The sequence below is a fragment of the Lithobates pipiens genome, unplaced genomic scaffold (assembly GCF_037356315.1).
Source record: "Lithobates pipiens isolate NorthernLeopardFrog02 unplaced genomic scaffold, aLitPip1_a1.2 Scaffold_13, whole genome shotgun sequence".
Taxonomy (NCBI): domain Eukaryota; kingdom Metazoa; phylum Chordata; class Amphibia; order Anura; family Ranidae; genus Lithobates; species Lithobates pipiens.
Window position 1 is genome coordinate 555,354,335 of NW_027507718.1, and position 24,043 is coordinate 555,378,377.

At 43.6% G+C, this 24,043-nt stretch overlaps 1 protein-coding gene across 1 annotated transcript; it reads right to left on the reverse strand.

The window, feature by feature from the left end:
- Positions 1–1,727: 1,727 nt before the first annotated feature.
- On the reverse strand, positions 1,728–24,043 carry LOC143975990 (vomeronasal type-2 receptor 26-like; the record flags this gene model as incomplete). Its single annotated transcript, XM_077478519.1, has 2 exons — positions 1,728–2,641; positions 23,485–24,043. Coding segments are annotated over 2 exons (1,467 nt in total), but the record flags the coding sequence as incomplete, so codon positions are not given.

Here is a 24,043-nt window from a genome sequence, read left to right on the forward strand (position 1 = left end):
TAATAAAATTCATCGCAACAAGGTACAACAAACATGATTAATGCAAGTCTTGTAAAAAAATCATAATATAGTAAGGGATATTTTGTTTTGTTGATTATACTATTGTGAGGTTGGCGCTGGGGGGTTGATCTCATCTATCTCCGGGAGCTGCGACGTACACCGTATCGTTCCCCCACCCCCTCGATCTTGTTAGTTGCCGGGTTGGGGGTATGTACTCGCTGTGCGTCGGTGCCACGCCCTACACGCGCGCACGGCTGACGTCATTCTGATGCCGAGCTCTGGCGTGTCCTTTGACCAGCTGCGTGCAACACTGACGGGGGTCCCAGCGCCTACATATGGGCAGTCTTTTGCCCATGTGTGGTCGCATCCTCTCTCAGTGCACGGTCTAGCGTGACGTTGGTGGGATATTGGAGGTCTGACAGGCTGGACTTTATGTTTTACGGGGACATCACATCTAGATTCACTTTGACACTTCTACTGCTTCCCCTTCACATTGGCTAATCCTAGCCATAGGTAAATTCACTTTATGATTTGCTAATTGCTGCCTGGTGGATCTACATTTTTCAGAATCCTCTTGTTCTACGTTCATTCCCCTTTACCCTAGGGCAGTGATGGCGAACCTTGGCACCCCAGGTGTTTTGGAACTACATTTTCCATGATGCTCGGCTACACTGCAGAGTGCATGAGCATCATGGGAAATGTAGTTCCAAAACATCTGGAGTGCCAAGGTTCACCATCACTGCTCTAGGGTGTGTTTAATTATTTTTCCTAACTTCTTTTTGACACGTTTTTTTTTTCCCAGCATTTATTTTCCCTGTTAGTCTAGGCATATATACTCACCTTGCTCACCATACACATTTTTCCTTTTTAGTATACCCCTTGGGTTCACACCTATCATCCCAGTTGTAGAAGGGGGACCTCACTTCACGCACTTCATCTTCATCGTTCCCTGACTTGTCCCTTCTTGTTGCTGCCTTGTCGCCACCTCAGCTCCCGGTGGGATGGTTTTTTCTTCCCCTGATGCTTACCCCCAAGTATATCTACAATTTATATGGTTTTTACACAATCCTACCCATACCCACAGGTAAGAGGGCTAGGACCATAGATTTTGATCCCTCTCTTCCCCTGTTAATTTACTATCATTTATTATCTATCTATTTTTCATTTTAGATATTCCCAGATAGCTGCTCCTGACGAGTGGATACTACTCCACGAAACGCGAAGAGTTTTAATATTTGATGCCGTGTCACAGTTACCATGCTTTTTACCATGGGCTTTATCCGGCTGAGCCATTGAATTATTATATTATGTTCATTATGTCTGTGTATACTGTGGGTGTATTTTTGATACTAATTATAATCATGTTGTATATAGCTTACTATATTATGATTTTTTTTACAAGACTTGCATTAATCATGTTTGTTGTACCTTGTTGCGATGAATTTTATTACAATATGACGTTACTAATCATGTTTATTTCTTTTTTTATCATATTCTTGAATTAAATATATATCTATTATTGAATTATGCCCATTGTTGCTACTATACAGTACCTCTCGTTATCATGTTCAATGTCTCATCCTGCCCGAGTGGTGTGTTTCATATAAAGTCCCAATGCCCCTCTGTCCCTTATTTTTCCCCTTTTTATATTTTATGCAAATAGGGATGGAGACCTTTGTGCTGGATGGCCATGGTCTCATATAAAGTCCCACCTGTGTTCTCTTTAATAGCAATTATGATTTGACCTTATCAAAAAAAGATTTTCTTGTATTTCTCTGAGGTTGTATGATAATTATATAACATTTAGGGAAAAATATGCAGCCTAGCAAGCCAACACTTGATGTCAATATAGCAAATACCTCCACAGCCACCATGTATTTCCCTCTGGTGCTCAGATAGGCTGGGATCATGGCAATCCAGACACTGCAGAACACCAGCATGCTGAAGGTGATGTACTTGGCCTCATTAAAACTGTCCGGTAATGTCCTCACCATGAAAGCCAGAACAAAACTCACAGCTGCCAGAAACCCCATATAACCCAACATAGAGTAGAACCCGATAACTGACCCTTCATTACACTGAATGAGGATCTTCCCAGGATAGGAGTCCATGTCATACTCTTGGTAGGGAGGAGACACCGACAGCCAAATAACGCAGATCAGAACTTGGACAGAGGAGCAGATTATGACAACAGAATTAGAAGTCTTCTCTCCCACCCATTTCCTCCAGTAGCTGCTGGGTTTGGAAGCTTTGAAGGCAATGCAGACTGTAATAGTCTTGGCCAGAACAGAAGACACAGCGATGGAGAAGAAGACCCCAAATGAAATTTGTCTCAGCATGCAGGTTATATCCACAGGACGTCCGAGGAAGAAGAAGACACAGAGGAAGCTCAGCAAGATGGAGGTCAGGAGGATGAAGCTCACCGTCCTGTTATTGGCTTTCACAACTGGAGTGTCCCAGGATATAATAAACAATGTCAGTATAGAGAGAGTTTCCACAGAGCATAATATAGAGAGAAAATAAAAAGCTAGAGCTATGATGTTCGTCTCGTAAGAGAGATAGTCATATGTTTTTGGATTACAGATGATTTTTCTCTCATCCGCCCACGTGTCAACAGGACATTTGTGGCAGATATCACTGTCTGTGGGAGAAAAAAAGCACAAAATACAAACTTTCCATTATTATCTGAATAAAATCATTGACAACACATATCAGGTACAGCATTATGTCTTACAGAAGAAGTCTTTTTTTAAAACAATGGTCTAGGACCTCTATGAATAAACGCCTCCATGGTGAAATGCATTGGAGGAGGAACAGGATCTTTTGGATGATGTTTTATATAATGAATTGCTTGCTGTGAAACAAATGCTTATAATTAAAGAAGTGCTTATAAATAAAACAAATTCTTAACCACTTCCCGACCGGCGCACGCCGATGAACGTCGGCAGAATGGCACGGGCAGGCATATTGGCGTACAGGTACGTCCAATCTTTAATGCCCCCCTGCCATCGTGAGCGTGCCGCCGGCGGCACACTCACGTGCCGGTCGGGACCCCCATGAGTCCGGTCTCGGATCCCGCGGACTCGATCGCCACGGGCATACCCATGATCGTCTCACGGGGGAGGCTGAACTGGGAGATGCCATTGCAAAACAGCATCTCTCTATTCGGCCTAGCAACAAGTGATGCTGATCTCTGCTCCATGTGATTGAAGCAGAGATCAGTGTTCACTAAAAGAAAGCCCAGCCCCCCCACAGTTAGTAACACACCCCTAGGAACACTTAACCCCTACACTGCCACCCACTGGTTAACCCCTTCACTGCCAGTGTCATTTACACAGGAATCACTGCATTTATATAGCAGTGATTGCTGTATAAATGACAATGGTCCCAAAAATGTGTCAAAAATGTCCGCTGTGTCCGCCATAATGTCGCAGTCACAATAAAAATCGCTGATCGCCGCCATTACTAGTAAAAAAAAAAAATATTAATAAAAATTCCATAAAACTATCCCCTATTTTGTAAACGTTATAACTTTTGCTCAAACCAATCAATAATCGCTTATTGCGTTTTTTTTTTAACCAAAAATATGTAGAAAAATACGTATCGGCCTAAACTGAGGGAACAAAAATGTTTTTTTATATATTTTTGGGGGATATTTATTATAACAAAAAGTAAAAAAAAATTTGTTTTTTTCAAAATTGTTGCTCTATTTTTGTTTATAGCGCAAAAAATAAAAACTGCAGGGGTGATCAAATACCACCAAAAGAAAGCTCTATTTGTGGGAAAAAAAGGACATCAATTTTGTTTGGGAGCTACGTCGCACGACCGCGCAATTGTCAGTTAAAACGAAGCAGTGCCGAATCGTAAAAAGTGGTCTGGTCTTTGACCAGCAAAATGGTCTGGGGCTGAAGTGGTTAAAATAAATACAATAAATTATAAATAAAACAAATGCTTATATATAAAGAATACTGCAGCTTTTCCTGTACTGAATTGTACCTGCAATGTAGACCATTGTCAACCAGAGAAAAAGTGATAAGACTCCATAAGACTCAATATCAGATAAGATTCAAAAATTTTGAGATGTGACTACAGCAAGTTATGAGGATACGTCTCCCAAAGAGAACACCTTTTACTATGACAACTGTCAATTTGTAGAGATTTTGAGACTAATTTGCTAAAGGAGTTGATAATATTCATTAAAAAAGGTGTTCACTGCAATTATGCAAATTGAAAAGCAAGATCCTTTTTACATGATTGAATAATATTTGCATTATCATTTTTAGGTGAAGATTCTCAGCTCCTTTCATATGTAAATCAAAGCAGAGGTGCTGTGTTGTCCTTACAAACAGGAAGATAGGAGCTCACTGGGTTTCTGGCATTTCAACATGTATTTGTCTGTACTTAAAGTGTTTTTATAGTGATAGATAGTGATGGGCTGAATACCCCCTTGGTTCACTAGAACTTCTGAAAAGAGAAAAAAGTTCAGACCCGAGCTGCAAACTCTATTGAAGTCTATGGGACACAAATATGAAAAATCAAAAGTCCATATTTTGAAGACTTATATGCAAGTTATTGGCCATAAAAGGGGTATGGGGGTTTGGGTACTGTCCTGGGGGACATGTACCAATGCAAAAAAAAATAAATATTTTTTTAAAAATATTGTTTTTAAAGGAGCAATGAATCTATTGATGCTTAAAGTGAAACAATAATAATGAAATAGTATTTTAATATAGTGCCTGGGGGGTCCCCTTAGTCTGCCTGTAAAGTGGCACATCTGTACCATGTATAGAACCTGCTGCAGCAAAACTGACATTTGTAAAGCACCCCCTCCTGAACCACACCAGGCCACATGCCCTCAACATGGTGACATCACCTGGTTGTGGTGCCCTTACCTATTTAGGAACTGTCAGACAGAGGAGCAGGCATTCAGTTGTAGCCTTCGTCATTCTTTTTCTATTTTCGGGTCCAGCGGTGCAGCGGGTGTTGTGATTGATGATGGATCTACAATGGGGGACATGTTTTTATTATTTTTTTTAATAAAGTGTCAAAAACTGCCTGTTGTTTATTTATTTTTGACACTTTTTTTTTTAGGTGAATAAGTAGGGGTACAATGTACCCCATACTCATTCATATGGGGGGGCGGGATCTTCCAGATTCCGATAAGCTCCCTGCCCACAGATCCCCAGAGCCACCGCCAAGGATTGTCGAGAAGAGACCCTTGTCCCCATCAATATGGTGACAAGGTGCTTTGGGGTGGTGGGTGCAGAGCCCCCCCTTTCCAAAATCACCCCCTGTGTTGAGGGTATGTGGCTGGCTACCCCCCCTTTCCTGACCTGCGGTGCTGCAAGCTTGGATAAGGATCTGATAGGGATTTTGGGGGGTCACGCCATTTTTATCTTTTAATTTTGGTGTTTGTTTTTTACATTTTCTATTGCGGGAAAATTTGGCAATGCTTTTTTTCCCACTCTGTTGTCAGTGGTGAAGCCTGCTGACAGCTGATAACTCACCTGTTAAGGACGCGGTAAGTGTACCTCTTGACTGTGCACTTGACGGGCCTTCAGCTCATCAAGCACACAGAAAATCTGGGTGTTCAGCAAACACCCAAACGAGTAATGTTCAGGCCGAACTCATACTCAGCCCAAACCATTCTCCCAACCCTAGTGATAGATATGTACGTATTGGAGAGGTGTACTACATGTTTGTGCGCAGACATGCACTTTATGTATTTCAGGTACTTATATTGTGCTGTCAATTTACGCAGCACTTTACATGTACTGTACATTGTACATTCACATCAGTCCCTGCCCTCAAGGAGCTTACAATCTAAGGTCCCTAACTCACATTCATACATACACATACTAGGACCAATTTACCTACCAGAATGTTCTCTGAATGTAGGAGGAACCTAGAGTACCCAGTGGAGAAGACGTGACAACAGAAGTGCTAACCACTACACCACTTTGCTTTTTACACCGCCCTAGCTGCTTAAAGAGGTTGTAAACCTCAATGGGGAAGTTGTACCTATAGGTAAGCCTATAATAAGGCTTACCTATAGATACTGTAAATAGTCCCTAAACGTGCGCTGTTCAGGAGATATTTACAGTTTACTGCACCGATGATGTCATCGACGCATGTGCTCTGAAGGAGCGGCCGCCCGTGCTGTTTCTTAAGGTGGGTGTGCTGCGACCGGTGGCTCCAGCGCACATGCGCTGGAGTGACATCACGTGACCAGTCACAGAGCCGGATTCCACAGCCCCGGAAGGAAGAAGGGCAAACCATTAGTATACTGCCCTTCATCCATCCACTTCTAATGATGGGCATACAGTACATGCACTGTTTTTTTTTAAAACTGTGGTGGTGAAATCTCCTCCTACAGAGCTGGAGTCGCTTATTTACATATCGTGGGAGCAAACGCTGTTGCTATCAAGATAAATAAATTAGTGCTGCAGCTGAATGGGGTACCTGCTAAGCAAATGATGGTTAACAATAAAACAAAGTAACATTACATTATAACAGTAAGACTTACCATACATGCAAAGCAAATATAATAAAACATAGTAAAAATATATTTTTTTTTAACACAGTCTGTGCCTAAAAAATATATGTCGAAGCATGGGGGCAATCCGTCTCTAATGTTAGAAGCAAATCGCTCCTCCACCCCTGCCCCCATGCTTTGGCATATATGCTCTTTTTTTTTTTTAACTGTGGTGGTGAAATCACCTCCGACAGCGCTGGAATCATGGCTTTTCGTATTGTGGGAGCAAACGCTGTTGCTGTCAAGATAAAATAAACCAGTGCTGCAGCTGAATCGCATACCTGCTGAGCAAATGATGGTTAACATCAAAACAAAGTAACATTACAGTATATTGCCCTTTACACACGGTCAAAATTCCGACAGAAAAGGTCCAATCAGATTATATTGTCATAAAATCCGATCGTGTGTGGGCTCTGTCGGACTTTTTCCGCTGGAATTTCCGACAGAAAAAATGTGAGAATTGGATCTAAAATTTTCCGACAAAAAAATCTGATCAGACTTTTTCCGATTGTTTGTAGAGAATTCCGACGGACAAAGTGCTACGCATGCTCAGATTAAATAATGAGACCAAAGCTATTGGCTACTAGCCTCTATGTAGTCCCGTTGTACGCAACGAACGTCACCACGTTCCAAACAATCGGATTTGTATATGTGTATGCAACACCAGTTTCGGCAAAAATGTTGTGGTCCGAATGTCCAACCGTATGTACAGGGCATTACAGTAAAGCCGCGTACACACGGGCGGACTGTATGGCCTACTTAGTCCGTCATACAATCCGACGGACAGTCCGTCCTACTTTCGAATGAATGGACTTGACCACACACGGATGCACAAACAGTCCGTCGAAAGCTTGCGCGATGACGTGTACAACACGAACGATGGGACTAGAAATAGGAAGTCCAATACACAGCAATGCACCCTTTCGCCGTGTAAATCCTTTCTGAGCATGCGCCATTCTTAGTCCGTCGAACTAGCCTACTGACGAGCGGATTGTCCGCTGAAACCAAAGTATGACGGACAGAATTTCGAAAATTCCGAAATACTTAGTACGCCAGACTGCACGCTGAAAAAGTCAGCTGAAGCCCACACACGAGCGGACTGTCCGCTGAAATGTGTTTCGACGGACTAAGTAGGCCACACAGTCCGCCCGTGTGTACGCGGCTTAAGACTTACCATACCTGCAAAGCAAAAACAATAAAACATAGTAAAAATAAAACATTTTTTAACGCAATCTGTGACTAAAAAAATTATGCCGAAGCATGGGGGCAATCCACCCCTAATGTTAGGGGCAATAGCCCCTCCACCCCTGCCCCCGTGCTTCGGCATATATGCTCTTTTTTTTTTTAAACTGTGATGGTGAAATCACCTTCTACAGCACTGGAGTTGCTAACGGTTTTAACAGTTCGGTTCCAGGCTTGGGTCTCCCAAAATGTGATGGCATCTTTGGAAACCCTGTGAAAGCATGAAAGTGTGTCCTAATCTGTGCAGTGCTGTACCCTATGGACCATTGGACCATCGTGTCTGCTTGAAGGGAGGACAGAACGAAAACATTCCAATTATCCCTCCACTTCACAGCAAGCAAATTATTACACTTCAAGCAGGCTCTCTCCCCCAGCCACTGGGGCAAGCCCCGCCGATTAGATCACACAGTGCCACATGCGCCAATCCCCTGATCAAACAAGTGACTAAAAAGTGGCACACTCATGTAATAATTGTCTACATACAAGTGGTACCCCTTTCCAAATAAGGGTGACACCAAGTCCCACACAATCTTACCAGCGCTCCCTATGTAATCTGGGCAGTTTTCTGGCTCTATGTGAATATCTCTTCCCTCGTAAATCATACATCTATATGTATAGCCTGTGGCCCTGTCACAGAGCTTATACATCTTGACTACATATCTGGCACGCTTGCTGGGAAGATACTGTTTGTCCTCGTCTTGTCTTTGTCCTCCTCACCCGGTTTCCGCAACACACAATTGACACCATCTGAACCAAATAAGTTCATCTTGGTCTCATCAGACGACAGAACATGGTTCCAGTAATCCATGTCCTTAGTCTGCTTGTCTTCAGCAAACTGTTTGCGGGCTTTCTGTGCATCATCTTTACAAGAGGCTTCCTTCTGGCATGACAGCCATGCAGACCAATTTGATGCAGCGTGTGGCTTATGGTCTGAGCACTGACAAGCTGAACACCCCACCCCTTCAACCTCTACAGCAATGCTGGCAGCACTCATACGTCTATTTCCCAGAGACAACCTCTAGATATGACACTGAGCATGTGCATTCAAATTCTTTGGTTGACCATGGCGAGGCTTCTTATGAGTGGAACCTGTTAAACCGCTGCATGGTCTTGGCCACTGTGCTGCAGCTCAGTTTCAGGGTCTTGGAAATATTCTTGTAGCCTAGGCCATCTTTATGTAGTGGAACAATTATTTTTTTTCAGATTCTCAGAGAGTTCTTTGCCATGAGGTGCCATGTTAAACTTCCAGTGACCAGTATGAGAGAGTGAGAGTGATAATACCAAATGGAACACACCTACTCCCCATTCATACCCGAGACATTGTAACACTAACGAGTCACATGACACGGGGAGGTAAAATGGCTAATTGGGCTCAATTTGTAAATTTTCCCTTAGGGGTGTACTCACTTTTGTTGCCAGTGGTTTACACATTAATGGCTGTGTGTTGAGTTATTTTGGAGGGGACAGCAAATGTACACTGTTATACAAGCTGTACACTCACTACTTTACATTGTAGCCAAGTGTCCTTTCTTCAGTGTTGTCACATGAAAGATATAATAAAATATTTACAAAAATGTGAGGGGTGTACTTACTTTCATGAGATAATGTACTGTATGTGTAACCATGAACCATGATAAGCATTCAGGACCAAAGTATGGGGCTGTGTCTCTTTTGTCATACTCTATTCTCTTTGTTCTATTTAATCTGGGATCTGGTGCTGTATTTCGGCTGATATTTGTTTAGTAGGTGTCATGTGATTGCACAGCAATGTGGTATTCGGGCGAGCACCACAATGTACTGTATCCAGTAGACACAGCTGTTTCAGATTGCACCACTGCACCTCAACATACAGGTATATAGCTGTGCCTGGGGGAGCAGCCCACCACCAATAAATGTAGTGCTGGTGGTCGGCACGTGGTAAGGTTGATAGCCATGTGTCTTTTTTCAACTTGACTATGTGACTGTGTATTTATTACCTGTTTTATTGGAGATTTCCCCATCAGAACACGGCACGCAGTGATAGCAGCAGACATGGATTCCTTCAGTTGGAACCTTCCTGTATCCTGGATGACAAGGGTCACTGCACCGAGCTTGGGGAACCTGAAAGGAATTTTTTTTTTTTTTAAGTGGGATCAGATTAGCCCTTCAAAAAAAAAAAAAAGATAGAGCGGAGAGGGATTAGAACATCTATTAGGTTTTTATTGCTACCTCAACCCCCATTAGGGAGATTCACCTTCTCTTTTTGTCCTGTTTATCATAATCATCAAAAGTGAAAGTAATGCCCCACACACATGATCGGACTATCCGACGGACTTGGGCTCCCGTGAACTTTTTTTCCCCAAAAGTCCGGCGGACTTAGAAAGAAGTTTTGACTCAAAATTGTCCGCCGGACTCTGTGGTCCGGCGGACAATCCGCCCATCTGTGTGCTAGTCCGCCGGACTTTTGAAATGAACGGACTTGCCCACACACAGAGTAAAGTCCGTTCATTTTGAACGCGGCTCCAGGTAGATGGAACTAGCGAAGGAAGTCAATGTCGCTGCTTCCATTGGCGAGATTGACACGTTGCTGGCCACGTCACCTGGTATGGACTTAAAGGGGAAGCCCTAAACTGAAAAAATGCTGCAAAGTCCAGCGGTTTGTCCTCCGGATAGTCCGATCGTGTGTACGGGGCATAAAAGAAAATCCCAAAATTTTTGGTTGTCCCTGAAAAGTAAGGGGGAAGGGGATCTTCCAATGGGGCACTAGTTCTGGTTTCCTGGGAGCCCCTGACCTTACTCAGCATTTGACCTCCTTTTATCCATTGAGATTTATTACCCCTTGGAGGACCAGGGACTGGTCTGGGACATTCCACACTGTTGGGGGTTTTGGCTACATTTAGAGTTGCCTAAGGTAAGGTTTAAAGGGGGATAGGTAAGGGAGAGCAGGTTTACCAGCTCCTGTGGGGCAGTGGGTGTTTGGGTGTGGGGTCTGGGTGGGTGCAGGAGGGCATTGGGGATCTCTTTTGTAGGGGCTGTGTGACAGACCTAGCCGGGACACAGGCTTTTTGAGAGGACTGAATGTGAGCCTCTTGCCGACGGATTTTGGGCCCTGGATTTTAAGGGGCACAGGGTGAATGAGAACCCCACTATAATCTGTGCTAGTCAGATTCAATGCTGTATATATGTATATATAATGTGTGCTATTGGGACACAAACTGTTAGATGCTAATGTCATGAACTCCAGCCACCTGTATGTTGTGTAAATGAGTCTAGTCTGAGTATTGAGTATTCACACATTGTTGTTTGTGCTAATTAACCCTGTGTTTATGTTTATGGTAATATTTATTGAATTGTTAGTGAGCTAGGAGCCTAAAAGTCTTATCTCTCAGTCAACTAGTCTGAGTGTTGATTTAGATCAGGGATATGCAATTAGTGGACCTCCAGCTGTTGCAGAACTACAAGTCCCATGAGGCACAGCAAGACTCTGACAGCCACAAGCATGACACCCAGAGGCAGAGGCATGATGGGACTTGTAGTTTTGCAACAGCTGGAGGTCCGCTTATTGCATATCCCTGATTTAGATAATTAGCTCATGCTAATTAGGTTAGGTTTTAGTCTTCTACTGTATTGTAAATACTTGGCATTTTGGTTCTAATAAATGAGTCCATGTTAGCACTAAGCAAGTGTCATCTTGTTTTGCGCTTGTGAGCGGTTGGAATATCTGATCTCTATATTCAGACGTATGCCACGTACACACGGTATACACAACTGTATGACATACTTAGTCTGGTGTACTTTCCGCCAGACTGTCCGTCGGACTTTCCGAACGGGCTACTTGCCCACACACGGCAAGCGGACTAATACGGCGTACTAAGTGCGCCGTACTATCCGCCCTACTTTTGAAATGAACGGACTCGCCCACACACGCGGAGGAAAGTCCGCTCATTTCGAGCGTGTCTCCAGGTAGGCGGGGCCCGCGAAGGAGACGTCGCTGGCCCCGCTGCCTGGTATGGACTTAAAGGGGAACCCCAACGCCGAAAAAAATGGCGTGGGGGTCCCCCCCAAGTCCACAGCAGACCCTTGTCCGAGCACACTACCCGGCCGGCCAGGAAAGGGGGGCGAGCGAGCGCCCCCCCCCCCCCTCCTGAGCTGTACCAGGCCGCGTGCCCTCAACATGGGGGGTGCCTTGGGGAAGGGGGGCCGCGCGGCCCCCCCACCCCAAAGCACCTTGTCCCCATGTTGATGAGGACAAGGGCCTCTTCCCGACAACCCTGGCCGTTGGTTGTCGGGGTCTGCGGGCGGGGGGCTTATCGGAATCCGGGAGCCCCCTTTAATAAGGGGGCCCCCGGATACCGGCCCCCCACCCTATGTGAATGAGTATGGGGTACAATGTAAAATAAAAGTACAAAAAAAAACACAACACACAAGATAAAATACTTTATTGCACAGCTCCGGGGGTCTCCTGTCTTCGGGGGTCTTCTCGCCGGACTCCTCCGCTATCTTCTTGTAGCTCTTTTGCTAGCGGAGGAGTCCGGCTTTCTTCCTCGCCGCCGGCCTCTTCTCCCGACTTCGGGGGTCTTGTCCCCCTCTTTGGTTCTTCTGCCGGGCCACCGCGCCTTCTTCTAGCTCTTTTACAGGCGGTGGCCCGGTCTTCTGTCGTCGCCGCCGCCGCCTTCCGTTCTTCTTCTTCTTCTCCTTCTTCTCCAGGAGATGTTGACTCGACGCTCTCTCCGGCCACAATGCCAGGGACGCACTGCGCGGCCACTTATATAGGGACAAGGGGCGGTGTCACATGGCTTTATGTCACATGGGTTGGTGTCACATGGTGACCCCGCCCCCTTACGATGTCATAGTCCCTATGTGACATCAACCCATGTGACCAACCCATGTGACATAAAGCCATGTGACACCGCCCCTTGTCCCTATATAAGTGGCCGCGCAGTGCGTCCCTGGCATTGTGGCCAGAGAGAGCGTCAAGTCAACATCTCCTGGAGAAGAAGGAGAAAAAGAAGAAGAAGAACGGAAGGCGGCGGGACAGAAGACTGGGCCACCGCCTGTAAAAGAGCTATAAGAAGGCGCGGTGGCCCGGCAGAAGAACCGAAGAGGGGGACAAGACCCCCGAAGTCGGGAGAAGAGGCCAGCGGCGAGGAAGAAAGCCGGACTCCTCCGCTAGCAAAAGAGCTACAAGAAGATAGCGGAGGAGTCCGGCGAGAAGACCCCCGAAGACGGAAGACCCCTGGAGCTGTGCAATAAAGTATTTTATCTCGTGTGTTGTGTTTTTTTTTGTACTTTTATTTTACAGGTGAATGGGTAGGGGTACATTGTACCCCATACTCATTCACATAGGGTGGGGGGCCGGTATCCGGAGGCCCCCTTATTAAAGGGGGCTCCCGGATTCCGATAAGCCCCCCCGCCTGCAGACCCCGACAACCAACGGCCAGGGTTGTCGGGAAGAGGCCCTTGTCCTCATCAACATGGGGACAAGGTGCTTTGGGGTGGGGGGGGGCGCGCGCCCCCCCCTTCCCCAAGGCACCCCCCATGTTGAGGGCACGCGGCCTGGTACGGCTCAGGAGGGGGGGCGCTCGCTCGCCCCCCTTTCCTGGCCGGTCGGGTAGCGTGCTCGGACAAGGGTCTGTTGTGGACTTGGGGGGGACCCCCACGCCGATTTTTTTCGGCATTGGGGTTCCCCTTTAAGTCCATACCAGGCGGCGGGGCCAGCGACGTCTCCTTCGCGGGCCCCGCCTACCTGGAGACCCGCTTGAAATGAGCGGACTTTTCTCCGGGTGGGAAAAGTCTGCTCATTTCAAAAGTACGGCGGACTGGCACACACACGGCCGGATTGTCCGCCGAAATGCGAGTACGACGGACAGAATTTCGAAAAAAACGAAATTCTTAGTACGCCGGACTGCACGCTGAAAAAGTCCGCTGAAGCCCACACACGAGCGGACTGTCCGCTGAAATGTGTTTCGACGGACTAAGTACGCCATACAGTCCGCTCGTGTGTACGCGGCATTAGGAAGCGTTATACTGACGGAAGCACTCAATCGAAGTCTGGGATCGGTTCCATCACAGGCTGCTTCAGTGGGCTCAGGGGGTGGGCAGGAGGACCTGTTGTGCAATGTTTTTACTTGTGTCTTTTTTGATCTTCAATAAAAAAAAAAATTGAGGCGGTAGCTGTGTGAGTGTATAATCCTATTTTTCCTCTTTTCTTGATGATTTATTATTTTGGTTACATCCCATCTTAATTATATTATGGTGGCACCTCCTCAAATGGTCATACACAATGGTCGGGCTCCCTAGATACTTTTCATGTTTTATATGACCAGGGAGGGTCCCAATGAATTCCCTTAATTTGCAGAGATTTTCTCTCACTGTTTTGGCTATGGTTTAGGAAGAGAATGTACATCTCCCCAAGGGGACACATATGCCAAAAAACTGACAGGGGTTATAACCCTCCCTTACTCTATCCTTAATGAGAAAAAAAAAGTTTTGCCCATAGTTCTATCCAAAATGAAAAATGCAGGGCAGCCACACTTCTCCGATGCTAAGAAACACTGTATTGAAGAAAATGTACTGTACACATCACATCACGGGGGAGAAAAGCAGTAACGCGTTTTGTGTTCAAACTAGCACTTAATCATTACCTCCCTCAGCTTGACGGGGGCTGAAGTGAAGGAAGATATCAGACTTTCACATAAAATGCACAATAGCTTGTAAAACACGGTAACATGCACGTGGACACAGAAAAACAAACAGCTATTTCTTCAGAATAACAAAAGGTAGGAATCTGCAATAAGGTTTGTTAAAATCCCTGCAATGTGCCTAGATCACCTAGAGGGGATTGTGACAGACCTAACCAAGATAGGGGCTTCTAAAGAGGACTGAATGCTAGCCTCTTTTGTACTGACTATGGGCCCTGGTTTGTTAAGGGAAACCTTTGTTTCAGCTCCCCATGCCCTCTTATGTCAAAAGCCTTGTACACACGATCTGAGAATCCGTCGGAATGTGTCCTATCAGACCGTGTTGTTGGATAATCCGATTGTGTGTGGTATGCATCGGAATGTTTCTGTTGGAATATCCGTCGGACCCAAATTTCCAACTTGTTGGAAATATTTCCCAACCAACTGGTTCGATCGGACATACTCCGATCATGTGTAGAGAATTTTGATCGGACCAAGTGCCACGCATGCTCAGATGAAATTCCTACATCAAAACTATTGGCTACTAGCCTGAATGTAGTCCCATCGTAACGAAATTACGTCATCAAGTTCTGAAAGATCGGATTTTTCGACAACTTAGTCCGACCGTGTGTATGCAACAGTTTCGGACAAGATCCGACGGACAAAATCCGACGGACAAAATCCGACGGATTTGTTTGGCGAAATCTCTGACCATGTGTACAGGGGCTAAGTCATCCTGTGTCTATTAAGGGCAAAGGGTGACCAAGAAAATAGAACAGTAATATGTATCCACAATATCTCCCAGGAAATATACAAAGACTATTCTGGTTTATTTGATTCTTAACTATACACGTTAATTGAAAGAGCTGATCACCTTGGCCTCTGTACAATGTAGGAGATGGGTAGTCTGCTACTGGGGGCTCCTGCTATTGTGTGAAGGTTTTCTTTGTTTATACTTATGATAATGTGTATTGTGTGTACTGAGCTAGAAGATGGCACGTCTGACCTGGAAGGTCAAACCTCTGAGTCACCTAGGCTGGTTAAATGACTAGTTAATTAGCTCATGTTAATTTATGTCTCTGGTTACAGTTGTATTGTTAGAATCATATGTTTAGGAGGGGGGAACCTCCTTCTCAAATGTATAAGCCTGTATTTCTTGTTCAAGTAAAGAGTTCCAGCTTTTCAGCCAAACGAGTCCTGCCTAGTTCTTGGTTGTAATATGCAGCTATAATATCTAATATCTATACAGACTGGAGGAAGTGGTATATGAAGGATGCACTCAAGCGGAGTGTGGGAGGTTTCATTACAGGGATTGTTTTTTTTTTCTCAATCAAAAAATAGCAAACATGTAATACTCCCGAGTTCAGCTGCTGTGTCCATTGACACAGACAGCCGGACTCAGCCCTGTCCCCTGATCCCATGTCACAGGTCTTTATTGGCAGCAATAATCTGTCCAATGAGGAGAGGGACAGTGGCTGGGGCAGCTGCCCTTGTGCACACCGATGGATCGGATCGGGGTGATGGGGGGGGGAGCTACAGCACAGAAAGAATTTCACCTTAAAGCATAGAATGCATTAAGATGAAAAACCTTGAGGCTTTAGAATCACTTTAACCTCTTGCCGACTGCCCAACATACATTTACTGGTATGAGGTCACTTCCGGTCTATGATCCCTCAGGTTCCGCCCTACACATTACGTCACACACCACGTGACTTTAGCTACTACTTATATATATGTTTATGCATCTCTTCATATTCTATTACACATTGATGTTTTATACAGGTATGATTTTATTTATGATATCATTAGTTGGTAGTGCTGCACTTATCTCAGTCTAACGGTGAGGGTGATTTCCATTTTATCAATTTCTCTTCTAGCATAAAAAGTAGTTTAACCCCTTGCTGCCGAGCGTACGCAGATGTGCATACTCGGCTTTTGGGGGTTATACCGGGAAGATGCCCGCAGCTGCAGGCATCATCCTGGTCCTTTTTTTTTTTTTTGAGCTAGCGATCAGCTTTCCAGCGATAACAACCGATGCGGTTAAAAGCCGCTCCGCTGTTATACCGGAGGAGCGGGAGGGGACACCCCCCCTCCCGCCTCCTCCCACCGCTCTTACCTGGGCTCCCCGATCAACACGGTTAGGGACAGACTGGCTTGAAGCCGTAAGCGGCTTCTTTCCAGTCTCCTAATTGTAAACACGGAAGCAATGTCATGACATCACTTCCAGTTTACTCAGCTGCCAATGGCGTCGGTTTTAAAAATATATACAGTATTCAGAATCACCAAAAACGGCGATCTGAATACTTTGAACTGCAAAGGAGGGATTTGGGGTCTTTTAGACGCCCGATCCCTTCATAAAGAGTACCTGTCATCACCTATTACTGTCACAAGGGATGTTTACATTCCTTGTGACAGCAATCAAAGTGATCAAATTATTTTTTTTTTAAAACAATTTATTAATTTTAAAACAAATAAGAATTATTTTTTTTAATGTGCCCCCGTCGCCGCAAGCTCGCGCAGCAAAGAAAACAAATATGAAAGTCGCACCCGCATATGTAAACGGTGTTAAAATAACACATGTGAGGTATCGCCGTGATTGCCAGAGCGAGAGCAATAATTCTAGCACTAGAACTTCTCTGTAACTCTAACCTGGTAACCGTAAAAATAATTGAAGGTGTCGCCTATGGAGATTTTTAGGTACCATAGTTTGTCGTCATTCCACGAGTGTGTGCAATTATAAAGCGTGACATGTTTGTTATCTATTTACTCAGCTTAACATCATCTTTCACATTATACAAACAAAATTGGGCTAACTTTACTGTTTCGTTTTCTTTTTTAATTCAGGAAAGTGTCCCTTTTCCCAAAAAGTTGTGTTTAAAACATTGCTGCACAAATACGGTGTGACATAAAATATTGCAACAATCGCCATTTTATTCTCTAGATTCTCTGATAAAAAAAAAATATATATATATAATGTTTGGGAGTTCTAAGTAATTTTCTAGCAAAAAATACAGATTTTAACTTGTAAACACCAAATGTCAAAAATAGGCTTAGTCATGAAAGGGATAAAAAATTAACAATTTCATATAGAATGATTCCTCTTAACAATTTCTGCCAGTGACACCCAGGAGGAATATACGGGGATCTATCATTTTTTTGTGTGACAATTATTGTAAAGTAGATTTGGAGAACTGTTGATTTATCACTTTTATGTTAGAGAGGATTTTAGGAAACCAACACAAGTCATGTTTCTCCATCAATGCCGAATTGCAGCAGGAAGCATGGACTCATACATGAACATCAAAACATAAAAAGGAAACAGGGAGAAAAGAGATATTCAACATGAAAACATAGCAACAAAAATTATCTCTCTTATATGACCAAACATTTGTGGACCTTCACATCCATTAAACGTCAATGTACATCCCATTCTAAACCATGGCCATTAATATGGACCCCCATCCACCTGTTTAAACATTTCCAGGCACACAAAGGCATTTTCCCTTCTCCTTCTTCCTCCAATCTGTACCCAGGAACCAGATATTGTAGCTGAGCTGAGCACCCAATGACTAGACGACACTAGCTTATGTGCAAACTGGAACCCAAACCTCTATTGTAAATTCACACAGAATATGTAGCACGAAGGTCAGGTGTGCCTGATCACATTATTGTATACAATGCAAACTGTAAAAAGGAATTTAATTAACATAGCTAAGGAACAGCCAACATAAGCATTAAGCTAATGAAACAGTCACTTAAACAAGCCTAGGTCCCCAAACCGTCCAGGACACCCAGCCCATAACCCTGGATACAAGTATATTACAAATTATCATAAGCATAAACCCATAACATCCATCACTGGTTCCATAACAAGGTAAAGTGGTCACAATATTAATCACATCCCAAAAGAAGAGCAGAAAGACAAACAATAGGTGACTCAATTAACAATGGCAATGCACACACAGCAGTCACACAATTGGGAGAGACATGGCACCTTAATAAACAGATTATAGCAGGAGACCCCAATATCATGTTGGTTTGAGCTGATTATATTAACATCTACTCTCAGTCCCACAGTCTAAAACAGTCATTGCTGGTTTGGGCACAAAGGACCCAAATCTGTATCCTGGGCCTAGATTCCCAGAGTCTGTGTGTTTCTGGGAGACAATCCTAAATCCAAAGCAAGACGACTCCAAGGGTCCCCCCAGGAACACACCTCCCAAAAATAGTGCCTCCTCAAAAGCCAGGGCCCATAGTCAATAGGCAAGAGGATACCCAGCAGACCCCTCCAAAAGCCCCTTTCCTGGTTGGGTCTGTCACATGCAGTATGGCCACAATATATCCATGTGGCCAAAAGTGTGTAGACACCTGACCATTACACCTGTTTGATCTTATTGATTTTTATTACATCCTTTGTGGCCTTAATTGGCCTCTACGCTTTTGGGAAGACTTGCCACAGAATTTTGAAATATGTGTCTGTGGGAATTTGTGCCCATTCAACCCATTTCCCTCTACTGTCTAATGCAGCCATATTCCAATTTCTGGGGCCTAGGTTATTCTCTCCTCTGGCTGAATATGTTTTATCACCTAATATGTTAACTTCACTATCTAATGCCGGCCATACACGGTTCGAATTTCGAAATAATTTTCTTTCGAAAATCGTATTTAAGAATTTACGTATGAATTTCGCACCATTAGTGGGCTGCAGCAACAGCTAATTTTCGTGCGGAAATAAAATTTGAGGAATCGGACATGTTGGAAATTTTCAAATCAATGATGGGAGAATCGTGCGAGAAATGTAATAAGAAAAGAAAATGTACGGAGATAAAAGAAAATTTACGGAGAGAAAAGAAGATTCCCGGCCAAGAAAATTCTTTTCTGTAGCAACATGAGGTGAAATTTTCTGATTTTGAAAAGAAAATTTGTTCGAAATTCGACCGTTTATGTCCTGCATAAGAACAGGTGTTTTTTTTTTTTTCAGTCAGAGAACAGAACGTATGATACTATAATACAATGAAAATGAAGGATGTGAGTCTAAAATACATCAAACACAAACCATGGAAATATCTTACCTTGCCCTGTTTCCAATAGGATACTTCTCCAAACTTCTCTGTCTTGTTTTTATTAAAAATATTGGGGAATTTAACCAATTTTATGACGATATTCCAGTTTTTTGTATCAGAATCAAAAACCATCATGTTTACTAGCATAAACGCACTAGGTATTTCTCCTCTCTCGTTGAACATGACATCTTGGCTGTGGGAGTTCTTGAACTTAACTTTCCAGATGTATCTTTGCAGCTGTTAGAGGAAAAATACGTTTCTTACAAAGTAATTCTTCCAAATTTACCATCTCACATTTGTCTACAACGTTATTAGGATGAAAACGTACATTTGGCGGTAGGTGTAGCGGTGACGTCAATACGTCCGCAGGGACGCCAGACCTTGTTCATATTGATATGCGTGTTTTATCTTCCTTCTTGTGAGCATAATTATTTTTTAATAAAATTGCTTTCCATAGATGTTGCGCAATTCAATTTCCCTTCCTTTCTCTATGTGAACTGAACAATGCGAACAAGGATGATCTCTCCACATCTCCTCAAGCCAACACCATGTAATCACTCCTCAGTTCAGTAAAGGAAACAACTGAGGAGTGATTACATGGTGTTGGCTTGAGGAGATGTGGAGAGATCATCCTTGTTAGTTCCTGAATCTGCCAATGAAGTGTCATTCTATGCCCCTGATGGGGCTTGCTTGTCAAAAGGATTTTTCTGGCCTGTAAGGGTCGGACTCTCTGTTAATGCCACGTACACATGATCAGAATTCTTGTCGGAAAAAAGCTCTGATGGTTTTCCCAACGGATTTCCGACGGAATTCGGCTCAAGCTGTCTTGCCTACACACGGTCACATCAAATTCCGATCATTTATAACGCGGTGACGTACAACATGTACGATGTGACTAGAAAAAGGAAGTTCAATAGCCAGTAGCCAATAGCTTCTGTCTCGTATGTTGAATCTGAGCAATGCGTGATTTTTGGCGTGTCGGAATTGCATACACACGATCGGAATAACCGATAGAAAGTTTTTCCGTCTGGAAAATTGAGAACATGCTATCAATTTTTGGCTGGTGGAAATTCGGACTGCTAAATTCCGATGGAGCATACACACGGTCGCATTTTCCGATGAAGAGCTCTCATCGGTCTTTTTCTGGCCGGAATTCCGATCGTGTGTACGCGGCATTAAGAGGTGAATCCTCTATGTTTGCAGTGGAGCACGTTGTGGTGATTATTCAGATTATGACCCTATCCCGAATGAATTACACATTATAAACCGATTGGTTGTTTGGACTTTTCCTGATCACACGTTATTGCTCTATGGGACTTTACACAATTTATTTCTATATTAGCACTGATTCACATATACGCTATACAGTGACTTAAAAAAAGTATTCATGCCCCTTGAAATTTTGCATGAATGTATTTTATTGTGATTTTATGTGATAGACCAACACGAAGTGGCACATAATTGTGAAATGGAAGGAAAATTATAGATGGTTTTCAAATTCTTTTACAAATAAATATGTGAAAAGTGTGGGGTACATTTGTATGGCGCCCCCCGGAGACAATACTGTAGAATCACCTTTCACTGCAAGTACAGCTGCAAGTCTTTTTGGGGATGTCTGCACCAGCTTTACACATATAGAGAGTGAAATGTATGCCTGTTCTTTTTTGCAAAATACCTCAAGATCTGTCAGATTGGATGGAGAGCGTCTGTGAACAGCAATTTTCAAGTCTTGCCACAGATATTCAGTTGGATTTAGGTCTGGGCTTTGACTGGGCTATTCTAATACATGAATATGATTTCATCTAAACCATTCCATTGTGGCTTTGGCTGTATATTTACGGGTCGTTGTACTGCTGGAAGGTGAACCTCCGCCCCGGTCTCAAGTCTTTTGTAGACTCTAACAGGTTTTCTTCTAAGATTGTCCTGTATTTGTCTCCATCCATCTTCCCATCAACTCTGACCAGCTTCCCTGTCCCTTCTGAAGAAAAGCATCCCCACCACATGATGCTGCCATCACCATGTTTCACGGTGGGGATGGTATGTTCAGGGTGATGTGCAGTGTTAGTTTTCCACCACACATAGCATTTTGCATTTAGGCCAAAAGTTCACTTTTGGTCTTATCTGACCAGAGCACCTTCTTCTACATGTTTGCTGTGTCCCCCACATGTCTTCTTGCAAACTTCAAATGGGACTTCTTATGGATTTCTTGTCACTCTTCCATAAAGGGCAGATTTGTGGAGAGACGACTAATAGTTGTCCTGTGGACAGATTCTCCCCCCTGAGCTGTGGCTCTCTACAGCTCCTTCAGAGTTACCATGGACCTCTTGGCTCTTCTCTGATTAATGTTCTCCTTGTCCGACCTGTCAGTTTAGGTGGATGGCCATGTCTTGGTAGGTTTGCAGTTGTGCCATACTCTTTTCATTTTTGGATGATGGATTGAACAGAGCTCTGTGAGATGTTCAAAGCTTGGGATATTTTTATGACCTAACCCTGCTTTATACTTCTCCACAACTTTATCCCTGACCTGTCTGGTGTGTTCCTTGGCCTTTGTGATGCTGTTTGTTCACTAAGGTTCTCTAACAAACCTCTGAGAACTTTGCAGAACACCTGTATTTATATTGAGATTAAATTACACACAGGTGGACTAATTAGGTTACTTCTAAAGGCAACTGGTTCCACTAGATTGTAGTTAGGGGTATCAGAGTAAAGGGGGCTGAATACAAATGCACGCCACACTTTTCAGATATTTGTAAAAAAAATTGAAAACCATTTATCATTTTAGTTCCACTTTACAATTGTGCCACTTTGTGTTGGTCTATCACATAAAAACCCAATAAAATAGATTTATGTTTTTGATTGTAACATGACAAAATGTGGAAAATGTCTAAGCCCTTGTACACACGGTCAGAGATTACAACGGAATGTGTCGTATCGGACCGTTTTGTCGGATAATCCAACTGTGTGTGGTCTCCATCGGACTGTTTCCGTCTAAATATCCGACGGACCAAGTTTTCCAACTTGTCTATAAAATTTTCCGACAACATGCTCCGATCGTGTGCAGCTTACTCCGACGGACAAAGTGCCATGCATGTTCAGAACAAATTCCTAGACCAAAGCTATTGGCTACGAGCCTGAACTTAGTCCCGTCGTAATGAAAAAACGTCATCACATTATGTACAATCGGATTTTCCGACAACTTTGTCCGACCGTGTGTATGCAACAGTTTCGGACAAAATCCGTCGGACAAAATCCAACGGATTTGGTTGTCAGAATGTCCGATCGTGTGTACAAGGGCTAAGGGGTGTGAATACTTTTTCAAGGCACTAAAAAAAATAACTTTTTCATTTCAGGAATCTTTGTACAATACAGTTATAGGTTATGAGATTTTTTTTACGGATCATGTCTGCACTTTATTGCACTATTGCACTTTAATGATATGGTATACAGTGATTAGCTGATGTAATATTTAATATTTATCTCAATGGAGCCGGTTCACACAGCTCTGGGATGGCTGTGGAGCGAATTGCACAGGAGCCCTGTGCATCTTCTGTTCCGTTTCAGGTCCGAATTCAGCCAAAGATTCTGACCAAAATCAGACCTGAAATGGTGAATGGGGACGCACCCAACCCCTGCTGTGTGCCGCTCCGCCCTAAGATGTGGACCAAGCCTAAAGGCAGGTGTCCCAATACTTTTGGCAATATAGTGTACATTATAGACACAACATCTAGTGAAACGGATAAATCAAGAAATAAATTTACTTTTTTCCTTATTCCATAATTTCCAGATTTATTTCTTCTTAGTTTCATATTGTTCAAAGCGTGAGCCAGAGCGTATACCGCAACGTAGATTAAATAAAATTTGCCATCATTCTTCCTGGTAAAGCGATATGCCAGTGATTCCGGCCCGGTGCAGGTGATGTTAGAGACAACACCATGTAGCAATACATGATTTTTATATATATTTGAAGAAAGACAATTAAACTTACTTATCCAAATATCTTCCAGCAATGGATCGTCTGGCCGTTTGGATGGATGTACTTTACACATAAAATCATCAAATCCAGGAATGTAATACAGAGGAAACATCCCTACAATGCTGCAGTTAAATGTTTCTTTCAGGCTGCTCTCTTGATATCCAAGTACATTCCACGCCTGACTGACAATTAATGTCATATTTTGTCTGAGAACTTTCGATTCTTTAGAAAACAAGATATATTCATATATAAAATGGCCGCATAGTATGACAACATCGGTGGTTGACTTCTCGATAACCCTCACCCTCTTTCTGTTCATTTCCACATTGGTGGTCAGGTAAACAACAAATTCTATACAGATCCCATGTCTGCTCATCTCTTTTCTCAGCTCCCGCAATTCTGTTTCTCCAGTTCCATCACTTGATGTGATGATTCCAACCCAATTCCATCCAAACACTTTGAGGAATTGTATAGCCACCTCAAACCAAACCCAGTTGCTTGGAACAGTGCGGTAAAAGTTCGGGAAATGTTCTCTGTTACTTAGAAGAAGGTCGGTGACTCGATGGCTGAT